The sequence below is a fragment of the Triticum aestivum genome, chromosome 3A (assembly GCF_018294505.1).
Source record: "Triticum aestivum cultivar Chinese Spring chromosome 3A, IWGSC CS RefSeq v2.1, whole genome shotgun sequence".
Classification (NCBI taxonomy): Eukaryota; Viridiplantae; Streptophyta; class Magnoliopsida; order Poales; family Poaceae; genus Triticum; species Triticum aestivum.
The window spans coordinates 354,507,741-354,523,235 of record NC_057800.1 but is presented as its reverse complement, the minus strand read 5'-3'; the positions used below and the strand labels follow the sequence as shown (position 1 = coordinate 354,523,235).

Here is a 15,495-nt window from a genome sequence, read left to right as displayed (position 1 = left end):
ATTCTTATTCTTGTTTCATCCAAGCGATTAATTCCTTATTCCGGAGGTTCATCAAAATTCTTGATCTCATTTGTTCATCTTTCTTTTCGGAGTTCCAAGTTTTCTCGGTTATATCATCGCGAAGCTCCATCTAAATCATCGCAAGGTTTCACCTTGTGTTATTCAACTTCTCTTTCTTTTCATCATCCTTTTATTACCAGAGTTCTTCATGGAGGCTCTACATGGTGGTTCATCAAGATTCCTTTCATTCTTCAATTGTTCTTCAAGATTTCTCTCAGAGTTAAGATCCGCCAAGCTATACTCTAAAATAAACATGGTGCTCAACACATGCTTTGTTTTGAGGAGTTCAAGCCTTCTTCATCTTGCATTCCAAAGTGCAATTCTATCTATCTTATCTTTTGGGATGGTGTTATGTCATTCTTGACAATTTCCTTCATGTTTCGCGTTTCACATGTTGTCAAGAATGAGGTATTTTAAAGCCAATAATCACTTCATTGGAGTTATCTTGTGTCAGATTTCACCTAAAGCCTTCCCTAAGGAATGTTACTATTGTGGTGCTTAACAGTGATCCAAGTTGTCTCTTTATCATCTTGGTGGAAGAAGTTTTCATCCCTTCGTTTCTCTCAAGCAAGCAATTGTTTTCGTTAGTGGCAAAATTTCACCTCTAGTTTTGAGATGTTTTCATAAGCCCACGAGGAGCATATCTTGTGCCTTATTGAGTTTTTTCAACAACTCCGTTCAATCCTTCTTTATAAGGATGCTCTCTCAAATTCAATTGTGGTAGAAGATGTTGTTTTCTTCTCCGTCCCTTTGTCCCAACAATCTAGCTTCTATTCTACCTTTCAGAGGCATTGTGGTGTTGCTCTTTTCCCTCATCATCTCGGATTGTGAAGATCATGTTCTTTCTTTTGCTTATCCATTCAACCGGAGTGTCATGCCCTCTTTTCAAGTTATTCCCATTCTGTCAAGTTTTGCCTCCCTTCTCAACCGGAGTGCTGTCTGAAATCTTTCTTACACCTTGTGCCATTCTTTCAATAGTTCCGTAGGCAGTGTGTTATTGATTTCATCAAGTATCCTCTCGTCTTGTCAAGTTTATGTTCAATTCCTTCCATTTACAGTCGGAGTGCTGTCCAATTTATATCATTCTTATTCCTTGTCTATCTTGTTTTAACCGGAGTGTTGTGTCTATCATTCCTCTTCTAACCGGAGTCTCATCCAAGTGCTTTCATTTTGCCAAGTTCATATTATATGCCTTCCATTTTCAACCCAAGTGGTTTTAAATTCTTTCTTGCCCCTTGAGCTCTTGTTTCACATGTCTTTCAACCTACAAGGTTCTAGTAATGTTCCTTGTTCCTCTTTTCTAACGGAGTGTTTTCAACTTTGTTCATCTTCATTGTATTCTTTCTTTCAATTTGTTCAACCTCTCAAGGTTCACGGTTTCACTCGTTTGTCCAAGAAGCAACTTAGTTTTACCTCTTCCTCTTCCGTTTTCTCTCCGGTGCCATCCTAGATCTTGGGACGAGATCTCTTGTAAGTGGAGGAGTGTTGTGACGCCCCGAGACCGGCGCTCCAGATGCCTTCCATGGATTCCAAGTTTCGTCGTGTGATTTGTTTTGTTTGTTGCATTCATCATTGCATCATTTGCATTGCATCATGATCATCATGCCTTGTTTTGCATATTTAAGTTTTTTTGTGTGTTCTTGTGTGAACCCCTCTTATTCATATCTCCACCTCATTATTTTCACCATGCACATATCAGCAGCCATTCTTCAAGTTCACCCAAGTTTCTATCCCATCCAAACTTCTCCTTTCTTCTTTATTTCATTTATTTTTTTCTTGTGGCATTTTTCCTGTTCGGAAAAATGTTCAACATGTCCCTATAAATCCTAAATGATGCCTACACCCTCTCTGCCAAGTTTCATCCCATTTTGGAGTTGTTTTGGTTGGGTTCGAAAATGGCTCTTGAATTATTTTTCTACCTTTAAAAATTGCCAAACCAATTTATTAAAATTGTGCATAATTTCAGGACACCAGATATATATCGATGTATATTCCTTTTACTTTGTAAAACCCCTGGCCTTTTGTCTTAAAATTTGTTTGTTTTGTTCATTTGAATAAACAGAAGTTTTAAGAGAACGGAATGGTTTACCTGGAGCCCAGACGTGGCCCAGTAATAGCAGTGCAGCAGCAGCCCAGCGCCAGCTCCCAGCCTCCTTCGCTCGCCCTCCCACGGTAATCCACGATGGACACCCACGCCGGGCCCGCCTACCAGTCTCTCGTCGCCCTCCTTTTTCTTCCACCTCATGCCTCCCTCTCTCTCGCAGTAAAACACCATGATCAGAGGCACATGTCCATGAGGGCAGCCACAGCCTCACGCCTCCTATAAGGACTGCAGCCTCGCGCCCTAGGGTTCCCTCTCCCCCCTCTCGTCGCCGCCACCCCTTTCCTTCCCTCGGTTTCTCCTTCTTCCTCAAGAAACAGAGGACCAGAGAATCATCGAGCGCGCTCCACCCTCGTTCGCGAGGCCTCCTCATCGTCTTCTTCGTCTTCTAGCAAGGCCAGAAGCCAGAAGGGCCCAAGGGCACCACGATCTTCTTCCCCGACGTCGTCTTGTTCCTCCTAATCACCGCGGAACGCCCAGTTCCTCGTCATCTTCTTCATCTTCCAGCAAGGCCAGGAGACAGAAGGGCCCAAGGGCACCACGATCTTCTTCCCCGGCGTCATCTTTTTCCTCTTCATCACCGCAGAACGCCAAGTTCCTCGTCGTATACCTCCTCTGCTTCATCTTCTTCACGGAGCCGAGCACCGCCTCGATCAGCGCAGCCCCATGCCGGCTCCTCTACTACCCCGACGAGTCTGCCGACTCCAGCAGCACCCCCATGGTGAGCCGCTGCTCCTTCCCATCTCCTTCCCTGTCATACCCCGTCGTCGTTACTATTTTCCGCGCGCACCCGCGGGACCTCATCGCCGGCGAGGTTCCCGTTCATGTTTCGATTCATCCGTAGCCCGTTAGGATCGCCTTGTAGCACAACATCTTTTGATGCCCTCCTCTGCGAGTTTTGGTCGCCGGAGTTCCTTCGACGAGCTTGCCCGCTATTCTGCGTGCCCACCTTGTTCTTCTCTGCTTCTTGCTTGCGCACATGCCCGCTGGCTTCGTCACACTTGCCGGCCCTTGCTGCACCTTCGATGCACACCTCCATGCACACGCATCCGCGCACGCTCACGCCCAGCAGCCACCGCATAGTCGCATGTCTTGCCTCAGCTGGGAAGAACTTCTGCTTGAGGCTTATGCTCCGGCCCCTCTTGCAGCTCTCGGCAAGTATGCGTGCATCGTCTTATGTTTCCGCACGCCCGCCGCGGGTTCATAACCCCAACGGCCGTCGCTTTTGTTTGCCCTCGCCGTCAGTTGTCGCTGTTGTAGCCATGGCCAAGCTCGACCTGTTGTTGAATGGCTCAAAAGAGCCGAGGAGCTCTTTATATCACGGATACTGAGCTAGCCAAGTGGTTATTCGCTAGTGCAAACATCCGGGAGGTCCTGGGATGGAGCCACCAATTCTTCTGCCTTGTTTTCCTTTTATTTTTGCTCCCACACACTCAGCCGTTGGACCTCAAATCCTCTTGGGCCTCATTCACTCTCGGGGCCGCTGCACTGTATTGCTTCTGGCCCGCGTATGTGTTTTTTTTCTGCTCTATGATTTTAGCATTTTCCAGTGCATACATATTTACAGGAAATGTCATCGTTTTGATTTGTCAATAACTAAATATGCATGCATCCAAATTAAACAAACTATATATGTAAAATGCTTAGAATTTCATCTAGTTTCATAATATGCAACTTTCATCCATGTTAAGAATGTTTAATTTGTTGTTTGCATTAATTTTGCTCTAATGCCATGTTAAAATGGTTTATTTCATAACTAAATAATTGTAGCTTCAAAATAAATAAACTTTATATGCAAATGGGGTAGAAAAATGCATAGCGTAACTTGGTGCACTTTGTTTTACTGTTTAACAACATTAAAATATGTTTTAGGGCAGAACAGTACCGAATTCAAAATATGCATATGGGATTTTCCGGAATTATTGTTTGTTGTTTCCGACCTCATTTAAATTGCCTAGATAGGTAGTTTGCTCATGCTTCATCTCTTGCCATGTTTAACAACATTTAATATTATTGGGTACATAAACAAGAGCGAACTAAATAAATGTTGTGAAGTTTCGCCAATATGCAACTCGTTGCATATTGGGCACCACTTAACTTGTAGTATTGCTTGTTCCACTTTGCCATGCCATGCCATGCTATTTAAACCGGACATGCATCATACTTGTTTGCACATCATGCCATGTTTATGTGATGGTTGTTTACTATCAGTGCTTGCTTCTTTCCAGGTTGCTTCTCTCGTTAGCTTCAGTTTTGTTCCAGAGTTATGAGGATTCGTTCGACTACGTTGGGTCGTCTACTTCTTGGACTCGTTCTTCTTTCCACTTTGCCATGCCATGCCATGCTATTTAAACCGGACATGCATCATACTTGTTTGCGCATCATGCCATGTTTATGTGATGGTTGTTTACTATCTGTGCTTGCTTCTTTCCAGGTTGCTTCTCTCGTTAGCTTCAGTTTTGTTCCAGAGTTATGAGGATTCGTTCGACTACGTTGGGTCGTCTACTTCTTGGACTCGTTCTTCTTCCTTGCGGGATCTCAGGCAAGACGACCATACCCTAAATCACTTCTATCTTTGCTTGCTAGTTGTTCGTTCTATCGCTATGTCGCGCTACCTACCACTTGTTATATCATGCCTCCCATATTGCCATGTCAAGCCTCTAACCCACCTTCCTAGCATACCATTGTTTGGTTATGTTACCGCTTTTGCTCAGCCCCTCTTATAGCGTTGCTAGTTGCAGGTGAAGTTCAACTTTGTTCCATGTTGGAACATGGATATGTTGGGATATCACAATATCTCTTATTTAATTAATTCATCTATATACTTGGTAAAGAGTGGAAGGCTCGGCCTTATGCCTGGTGTTTTGTTCCACTCTTGCCACCTCAGTTTCCCTCATACCGGTGTTATGTTCCTTGATTTTGCGTTCTTTACGCGGTTGGGTGTTATGGGAACCCCTTGACAGTTCGCCTTGAATAAAACTCCTCCAGCAAGGCCCAACATTGGTTTTACATTTGCCTAACAACCTATTACCCTTCCCTTGGGTTGGCCAACCTGAGGGTCATCTTTATTTTAACCCCCCCCCCCCCGGGCCAGTGCTTCTCTAAGTGTTGGTCTGAATCGAGCTGCCTGCGGGGCCACCTCGGGGAAACTTGAGGGTTGGTTTTACTCGTAGCTAGTCTCATCCGGTGTGCCCTGAGAACGAGATACGTGCGACTCCTATCAGGATTGTCAGCACATCAGGCAGCTTTGCTGGTCTTGTTTTACCATTGTCTAAATGTCTTGTAACCGGGATTCCGAGACTGATCGGGTCTTTCCGGGAGAAGGAATATCCTCCGTTGACCGTGAGAGCTTGTGATGGGCTAAGTTGGGACACCCCTGCAGGGTATAAACTTTTGAGAGCTGTGCCCGCAGTTATGTGGTAGATGGGAATTTGTTAATATCCAGTTGTAGAGAACTTGACACTTGACTTAATTAAAATACATCATCCGCGTGTGTAACCGTGATGGTCTCTTATCGGCGGAGTCCGAAAAGTGAACACGGTCTTGTGTTATGCTTGAACGTAAGTAGTTTCAGGATCACTTCTTGATCACTTCTAACTTCTCGACCGTTGCGTTGCTTCTCTTCTCGCTCTTATTTGCGTATTTTAGCCACCATATTTGCTTAGTGCTTGCTGCAGCTCCACCTCATTACCCTATCCTACCCATAACTTTAAATAGTCTTGATCTCGCGGGTGTGAGATTGCCGAGTCCTCGTGACTCACGGATACTTCCAAACAGTTGCAGGTGCCGATGATACCAATGTAGGTGACGCAACCGAACTCAAGTGGGAGCTCGATGAAGATCTTGGTCGTTGTTATGTGTCTTTTCCGGTTGATCAGTAGTGGTGCCTAGTTGGGACGATCGGGGATCTAACACTTGGGGTTATCTTCTTTTATTTTGGTTTCATAGTCGGACCTTGATTGTACTCTGGATGATGTATGTTTACTTGTTATTTGTGTGAAGTGGCGATTGTAAGACAACTCTTTATCCCTTTCTTATTTAGTACATGGGATTGTGTGAAGATTACCCGTCTTGCGACAAAACTACCATGCGGCTATGCCTCTAAGTCGTGCCCTGACACGTGGGAGATATAGCCGCATTGTGGGTGTTACAAGTTGGTAATCAGAGCCATCCCCGACTTAGGAGCCCCCTGCTTGATCGAATCACTGACGTTGTTGAGTCTAGAACAAAATGTTTTGAGTCCTAGGATTATATATATCGGAGAGTAGGATTCTTTTTACTCCTTAGTCCCTTCGTCGCTCTGATGAGGCCTCCCGACGTAGAAGTTTTGACTCTCCTCTCCTCAAATTTCATGAAAAAATTAGGATCACGCGAGTATCTTGGAATCGTTTCGATAGTCTTGTGACGAGAACATTGTTCTTGGTGCCTCCTGACATTTAGGGGTTGTGGCAGTGTCCCGGGGAGTTGAGCTTCGAGGTGTTGTCGTTACAATTTTATCGTTGCAGTTCTGAAATACCTGAGTTCGCCGACACCGAAAATCTCTTTTTATGCAGTTGTTGGTGACATAACCTCGACGCTACCCAGTACTGGGGCGGGAGTTCAAGAGTATTGCCATAACTCGTATAACAGATGCTTTTCGAAGGTTGAGGTACACGATTTCCGAAGGTTTCTTGGTTATGTGTTGACGGATGGATACAACTGGATGTAGGGATTGTTAGTTTGGGTGAGATATTATGCTTCCCCTATATCCCCAACACCTGATTGCATAATCAGAAAGTTTCGGGAGTTTATAAGTGGGAATTTGTTCTGATTAATTAATCACCATGTAAGCAACTAATTGTGATTTCATTTTCTGACTCTGTTCCTAGGCAATAACAAATTTTATTTACCAATTTATGCGCACTATATATTCTTCTGCCATGTTATGAATAAATAATACCTTTCCACCTTTTAAGTAGGATATGTTAGATGCATAGTGAATGATCTGTATGTTACTAAGTGTACCAAATTTCACTGGAAGTACTTGAAGCATGTCATAAACTTTGTTGATAATCTGACAGAGATAGCACAACGTATGAACGCTGGATTTTGGATGGGATTAATTATACCTATGGTGCACACATTGAACAAGACCAAATGTGTGCACAAAACGCTGGTAAAAAGTCTTATTTTAATGTTGATGCTCATAAACTATATATATTTTCAACGATATGTTACAATTGGTTTTTATTCTACATTTCAACATAAATTTCCCGCTGTAGCAGTTCCTAGATCGATTTCTCGGCGTGGTCGAATCACACTTGTGCCTGCTAATAACGCCAAAGTGATTGCAAGGTACTGCATTCCCCACAGAAATTGAACCATTCAAATTAACAAGTTCTCGCTTATCGTCGCAATGCATCCATATTAAAAAAATTAGAGACACTGTTCTACTCATGCTCTACCAAGGCACGGGAGGGCTCTTCCTTTTCATTGACGAGATGTCGAATCGCCGTGATCAAGCTGCTTCCAGCGGATAGTTGTGGTTGTTGACCCTCACCCTCTTAAAATGTGCTAGCTGTTACTATATATGTTAAGTATGTATATATGGACTATATGGTTGTTGGCTCTTAGCCTCTTAAAATGTGATAGTTGTTACTATGTTAAGTATGTAGATATGGACTATGGTTGTCAAAATCGTGTTACAAAAATTCTCCTTTTGTCGAATAGTGTAACCACTATATATATGTACTCAAATGTTGTTACCTAAGTTCTTAAATTTTCATGGAAAGTATTAGTATCATACACATTTCATTGAGTTTAAGCGTGTGCCCGATGTCCAGAAGGCATTTGCATATTAACTGTCCATATTGCAAATTCACTCATATGTTAACATAAGGAAACATATGTGTAACTTACTGATCATCGCACACGAGTACTCCTAGACGCATCGTATGCGATACTCCTAGCCACCGCAAGCAACTAGTTTGCATTTTCCAAAGTTTTTTGTACACACAGAATCGCACACGAACTAACTGTATTAACCGTCTGTGTTGTAATTTTTCATCGCGAACAGTTCATCCGAGTCGGCTGTTTGCCATGTATCACACACATCTTGTTTACACGACTCGTTTGTGTTCTTTTGGCTCATCATAAATAGTTCATCCATGTAAACTGTATATCGCATATCACACACATCTTGTTAAGTTGAACCGTTTCTGTTGTGTTCCCTAATCGAAAACAGTTTGTCTGAGTGAACCGTATGCCGTATATTGCACACACATTGATATGGCTACTCGTTTCTATTGTTCTGCCTCATCGCAAACAGTTCGAATAGATTAACCGTGTGCCCTACATCGCATACGCGGCTAAAGTCTGAACCATGTTTGATGGCTCCGCCATCGTAAACGTTTTGCACCTTTTTGACAGTTTTTTTACAGCACCATTTATGATTAATGCATCACACACAGTTTCGTCAAAGGGTCTTTGATCGTACTGTCGCGTTAGTAGCATCCTACAGTAGCGCGGGTTGGCATTCATGACCTTGAGGTGAAGAATAGGGCCCTCCTCGGTAAATGGTTGTTTAATTTATTGACGAAAGATGGTGTATGGCAAACCCTACTAAGGAGAAAATATGTGGGCTCAAAGGTGGTTCCCAAGTATAGTGGAAGTCTGGGGACTCCTATTTTTGGGCGGGAGTAATGGCAACGAAGAAATATTTCTTCCACTATGGTTCCTTCTCGATTAAGAATGGCTCGGAAATTATATTCTGGGAGGATAAGTAGCTAGGTAATGCAACACTCCGGGAACAATATCCAACTCTATACAACTGTGCATCATAAGGATGATACTAGGTTTTGGAATCATTTCGGTCAAATGTGACGTTCAGAAAAGATTTAATTGGACCTAGACTCCAATCATGGAACATGCTGGATAATTGGACCTAGACTCCAATCATGGAACATACTACTCCAGCGATTAGCCACGGTATAGTTGTCACAAGGATCCGATGTATTTTGTTGGAACCTACATGGGAATGGGAAATCCTTAGTGGATTCTATGTATAGAGCTTTGATCCACTCTGACGTGTCAGTTGATCATAACAAGAAGATTGAAAGATGAAGATACCTCTTAAGAATAAAATCTTTGCATGGTATCTTCATCGCGGAGTTATTCTTACAAAAGACAACCTTATTAAGAGGAATTAGCATGAAAGTACACAATGTGTCTTTTGTCCTCATTATGAGACAATAAAACATTTATTCTTCCAATATAAATTGACTCATTCTATATGGCCAGTCATCCAAATAGCTTAGGGCTTGTATCTTCCTTAAAGTGTTGCTAATATATTTGACAACTAGCTACATGGGATTGATCACAAGTTTAAAATTCTTCCCACTGCGGGAGCGCTTGTCGTGATTTGGTCGTTTTGGCTATGTAGGAATGATAAAGTTTTTAACGATAAAAATACTTCTCTTATGCATGTTATCTACATATGTATTGGGATTTTTCGTTTATGGTCCTTTCTACAATGAATGAAAAATCGAGACCTATTTACGGAAGTGTATACACGATTGGAGGCTACGGCGAGGATACTTTTACCCACGTGGGTGGTAGCATGATCTTAGGATTTGGCCACCTTCAGTTTAGGCATTATACAGATCATTCATTTTTCCTTGTATATCGCCTTCTGCTTTTATTTTGGCTTGGTGTAAGGACTTTGTTGGCCCCTTCTCGGAAAAAAAAAGAAACAACCCTAGCGTGAGGATTTTTTTCTCTAGCCTTCGGAATTTTTATGAGAAAATCCTTGCGTGGAACTCCTCTCAATCTCAACCTCATGGGCTTAAAGGTCCATTATCTGGTCGAGCCCATCCACAGCGGAACGAGCCCCTGCCAAGCCCGTCTCTCTCCCCTTGGCACACACTTCTCCACCGGCGACGCCCGCAGCCGCACCCCTCGCCTTTCCGCCGCCGCCCCGCCGCCTCCAATTTCTCTCCGGTAGGAGAACACTGGATCCCCCACGAGTAAAGCACCAGAGTAAGAAGCAATAGAGATGCCACCCGTCATGGCAGGTAGGACGAACACAAACCCTGCTTCCTCCTCACGCCGACTTGGCTGTGCCCTTCCTCTTCCCCTCCCGCTTCCGCTGTGGTACTCACTGCACTTGTGCGTGCGCCTGCGCTTCCGTGTATGGCAATTGGCATGGAAGACTACGAGCAGGAACAGGAGATGGAGTTGGAGGCCCTGCAGGCCATCCTCATGGACGACATCAAGGGTTCTTCTTTTCCTAATTTACTTGCTTCTTTGATTTCTGTAGCTCGGCCTTGCTATTCCTCGCCAAACCTAACCACCGTGGTTTACGGGATTTGATGCAGAGATCGACCCCAGCGAAAGCGGGATCGACACCAACTCCCGCTGCTTCGAGATCCTGCTATCCCCTCAGGTACTTGCAGGGAATGCTTCCGTTGTGTACACCATTTGTAGCACGCGATTGAGTTCTCCCTAGGCAACAACGATGAACATCGTGTGCTTAACCTACTTGAAATTGCGGCGCTAGTTATGTTTACAAATTTATTTCGATTGGTTTGATGCAATTAGTGATTTCTCCCTGCTTTATATTGACTAGGATGATGATTTCGACGAGGCAGCTCATGTACCAGGTAAATTGATTTTGTACACAATTCTATTGTTTTTAGGAAAACAAATAAGCTTGCATACATTCCGGAATGCTGGGCTCATGTCATTGTGTTATCTGGGACTTATTTGCAGTTCAAATGGCTCTGGTTTTTGCACACACTGAGAAGTACCCAGATGAGCCTCCACTTGTGAATATCAAAAGGTTGTGTTATTTTACTTAGAACTTGATGATCCAGCATGGCTTGAAGCAAGCATTTTGTCTATGGATACTCTTGCTTTTGGTGCAAGCCGTGTGCTTATTGTTTTCTAAAGCTTATAGTTGAATTGCAAACAACATCTGCAGTGTACGGGGTATTAAACCAGACGACCTCACATCCTTGAAAGAAAAGCTTGACCAAGAGGTATGTAAGACTTGGTTTTGGCTCCAATCCCGTGTTCAGTTCACATAGCTAAAATCGTCGAAGTGTGCAACTGAAGCTGAACTTATTTCAAGTTAAATAATTGGAACGAACCAAATAACCATGGACAGTTATTTTATTATTATTATTCACGGGGTGGGGGTATCTGTTTTTTTTTCTTTTGAAAAGCTAGCAGGAGCTCTGCCATTCAATTAAGAGTGCCAATTAAATACAGGAGCTGAGATTTTAATGGAAAACACCTGGAGTAACCATGAGTCCATGACACCTTGTGTGGACTATTCCCCACCAATGTTTTTATGGCGTAATGCGTTTTATGACGACCGACCCCCTTCATAACATTATAACGCTTATGGCGTATGGTGTGGCGACATCATAGACACAACCTTATGGCGAATGATAACAAATTAAATCACAACTTCATAGACATAACCTAACTATATAATATGTATGACAACAAACTAAAGCACCAAATGAGCTGTACATGACTACATCTACATGCATACCTCGTGGTTGCCCAAGTAGTACATGCAGTCAGGCAGTACATGTACATCACAGGTACATAGAAACATACCTCTACACTCAAAACTGAACACTACATATAGCAACAGCGCAACAGGCAGTCGACAGTACATGTACATCACATATTCAGAAATTAGAACAGAGAGGACAGATACAGAAGAAACAGAGCACTGGCATGGGGAGGAAGAGCAAGGAGAAGAAGAGGGGGAGGGGGGAGCTGGGGAGATACACTGATGGTCACCTGATGAACGTAGGAGAGGAGCAGTGGTGCTGGATTGGAGCAGAGGCGCTGCCCTACAGCTGGATCTGGAGGGGTAAGGGGCTGGCGGAAGGAGGGGAAAGGGGGTGGTGGGAGGAGGGAAGAGGGAAGAGGGGGTGGCGGGTGGAGGGAAAATGGCTCGCAGGGCTGGAGGGGAGGTGGTGCGGAGGCGGAGTTTGCTGTCGTTGGCCGTTCGCCGGAGAGGACGAGGTCGAGACTCGAGGTATGCAACGATTTCAACCTGCCATGTCCGCTCTCGCTCTCGCTCTGCCTCTGGAGTCTGGAAAGCTTTTTCCTTCCCGCCGCTGGCTAATTGTTCAAGCGCGCGCGCCAATTTCTCCCGCCGCTGGCTGCTGTTCCCGCACGCACGAGCTCACCTAGTCCATGGCGTCCAATTTCTGGTTTGGCGACCAAAAACACATCATATGAACGACCTACGGATGCCACGCGTGTATGGCGGACACCAACGGCCAAACATATCGCGAGCCTGGACGCTTCAGGCTACGACCGCGCCACACTGTTATATCGTCGATATAGCGACGATATAAGGACGCGATAAGAACACTGTTCCCCACATCATAACCACTGTGGTTGGCAAACTTGCACCAACGTTGCTTACTCTTGTCTAGCTAACCACAAGAACAACACCCATAGGGCGCTTAGCGACCCACAATAACCCGAGCTGACAACAGCACCCACAGCCCATAGAGACTCCAAACAACAAAACAGCCAAGGAAACCCCCACCGCAGAAAACTGGTTCGTTCTCCCTCTTGAGCCACAATGCATGTCATTTTATAAAAATGCTAGTCAAATAATTTTATGTTTGTGAGTATAGAGAAAAATACCAACATCTAGAACACCACATTGGTATTACTAGATGTATCATTAAATATAATTTATGAATTACTTACTTACTTACGAAGCCTTTTATCCCAAACAAGTTGGGGTAGGCTAGATATGAAACCCTTTCACGAGGACTTCCCAGGAGGTCACCCATCCTAGTACTACTCTCGCCCAAATGGGTTTCATACCCAAAAGACTGGCTAGTTTTTACGTTGGCTCGCCAAGCCTATCACAACCCTTAAATATAATTTCTGAATATTATACTTAATTAATGAGAAAGCATGTATTCATAGAAGTTCAATCACCAAAGTTTCATTTTGAAGACCTTGTCAATATTCACAACAACCCATGTTTTGACCCAGATGTAGTATTCTAGGATTCGCCAAAAGGTCATTGAAATTCAATATAGTGTGCTCAAATACCAACACAACTCATTAGAAGTGTATTATTGGTTGTGAGGTATATACATCCCCCTCATTCACCTGATATGTCTTCTCATTTATGTGCAACCTTCCAATCATTTAGGCAACTGAGAATCTTGGTATGGCTATGATTTATACTCTTCTCGACTCGGCTAAAGAATGGTTAACTGAAAAATATGGTCAAAATGCTGGAGATGAGGAACCTGACGAAACTGAAGAACCAGCAGAGGAGGTATTCTTAGCTTTAGTTTCTTCTAATTTTGTATGTTCTTTGCAATGTACTCCCTCCGTTCCGAATTACTTGTCTTGGATTTGTCTAGATACGGATGTATCTAGACTCATTTTAGTGCTAGATACCTCCGTATCTAGACAAATCTAAGACAAGTAATTTGGAACGGAGGGAGTATCTGTATAACCTGGGTTCAGCCATTGCTGTCAAACTGGCATGTGCAAGGGTTGCATATATCACCATACAGAATAAGTGGACAGATGATGAAATAAAGCTGTGTATTTATATAGTGGTGCACCCCCCCCCCCCCCCCCCCCCCCCCCCACACACACACACCAACTAACAGTACATATACTGCCACTGGCAGCAATTGGCTGCATGTTTTGAAGTGTTTCTTCTGCTTGTCCCACTGAGCCACTTACATGGTTACTCCAGCAAATGTGACTATTACATGTGTTATACTATTGAATTATCGACTGTAGAAACTTACTGTTCCATTCACCGTAGCATATACAATTTCAATGCATATACTTAATGCATGAAAGATTTACTTGCGTATTAGGTCATTATACCCCATGGTGAAGCTGTTACTGTAGAGAGCTTTATGGCCTGGAGGGAACGTTTTGAAGCTGAATTGGCGCTGCAGCGTGCTAAGTAAGCATCCAGTTATTTATTCTATTTTTGTTATATAGTATAACTGACTTTGCCCTTGATTATGTCATGGAAAATGAATCTTCCTCACACGTGACATGTTTTTCATAGCATTTGTTGCTTAATTGAAGTGCCCAAATGGATAGTCTTCTGAGTTTCCATTATGTGCAGGCTAATGCCAGAGTCAGCTCTTACTGCCCCAAAGGAAAAGAAACTCTCTGGAAGACACTATTTTGAAAGTGGAAGGCATATAACGGTAGAGTTCATCATCCTATATAAGATGTTTTCCCTTGACTCTGTGCAGCATACTTGCGGACATGCCTAACTACTGCCACCTGTTTCTATTTCTGTATTTATCGATGTTTTTTGTAACTCTCTCATTACATAAGTTGTCTTTTCAGAAAGGAGCAGGTACAGTTGCTGAAGAAGATGAGGAAGAGGAGGAGGAGGATATCGAATTCGATGACGATTTTGAAGGTAAATATGCTACTAGCACTTTTTGTGGATATTAGATAGTGACATGTACCTTAAAACGTGCCGTCCTAATGTGGGTGCAGATGACGAGGAGGACATGCTCGAGCATTTTTTAGCAGAACAGACGGGGAAATCGTCAGCTTAGGCTTGGACACTGTAAAAGGGAACATCATGCTGCGCAAAATCTATTTTAGGGGAAGCCCGATGTGTTGACATATATCATAGAGCTCACTATCTTTGTGTGTTTTCCCCATCATTCAATTGCCTCGTGGCGACTGACGACGTAGCTGCATAAATATCTAAAAGCCGAGGTAGCAGTGGGTCTCTCTCACTGATCAAATTTGAGGCGTTGAGCATGGAACTGCATCTGTGTAATGTACTTCGTCGTGTAATTTATCGTGTTTTTCGTCCGGTGAACATGTATGCTTTGCAGAGAATGTTATAACTTCCGTTCTGTACGTGAATATTGTCAACGTGATACTTCAATCCAAGTTTACACCGGTAATTCTTTCAGATACATGCTTGAGATAAATAGTTTCTTGACGTGAACGCTATTGGTGTTATGCATTACACGATATGACTTGAGTCGGGGTTTGATGCAAATCAGCTTATCCTTACATTATGTCTTCATTCTACACTAGATTATGTAACAACACCATATACGTTCCGCTTACTATGAGGAATTGTTCATATATGATACAAACTAGCAAAAGGCTGTTCATATATGATACAAACTAGCAAAAGGCCTGTCCGTTGCAACGGGAGAAAAAAAATCTTCAATGACCATGATTGCATTTTGCTGCATCATTGAGATACACTATCACTCTCAATTTCATGAAATCATGAACAATTTTTTAAACTCATGAACACATTTGAAATCATGAATATTTTTTAAATTCAT

General features: G+C 43.2%; 1 protein-coding gene across 2 annotated transcripts; it reads left to right on the top strand.

The window, feature by feature from the left end:
* The first annotated feature begins 9,988 nt into the window (after positions 1-9,988).
* LOC123061288 (RWD domain-containing protein 1) lies at positions 9,989-15,107 on the top strand. Of its 2 annotated transcripts, XM_044484343.1 has the most exons (11): positions 9,989-10,212; positions 10,350-10,415; positions 10,516-10,583; positions 10,767-10,800; positions 10,910-10,979; positions 11,121-11,178; positions 13,344-13,472; positions 14,032-14,123; positions 14,292-14,376; positions 14,522-14,597; positions 14,678-15,107. In XM_044484343.1, exons 1-11 carry the CDS (start codon positions 10,194-10,196, stop codon positions 14,737-14,739), a joined length of 759 nt encoding a protein of 252 aa, XP_044340278.1. In that variant the 5' UTR covers positions 9,989-10,193; the 3' UTR covers positions 14,740-15,107. The 2 variants fall into 2 exon arrangements, with proteins under 2 accessions (XP_044340278.1, XP_044340279.1); XM_044484344.1 differs by lacking the exon at positions 9,989-10,212 and having other exon boundaries at positions 10,343-10,415.
* The last annotated feature ends 388 nt before the right edge of the window (positions 15,108-15,495 follow it).

What these genes read in the sequence shown, in the direction of transcription:
- LOC123061288 (XM_044484343.1), top strand. An exon ending in CCTCATGGACGACATCAAGG is followed by an intron (nt 10,416 to 10,515) that starts GTTCTTCTTTTC and finishes GATTTGATGCAG; the next exon opens with AGATCGACCCCAGCGAAAGC. An exon ending in AAGAAAAGCTTGACCAAGAG is followed by an intron (nt 11,179 to 13,343) that starts GTATGTAAGACT and finishes CCAATCATTTAG; the next exon opens with GCAACTGAGAATCTTGGTAT.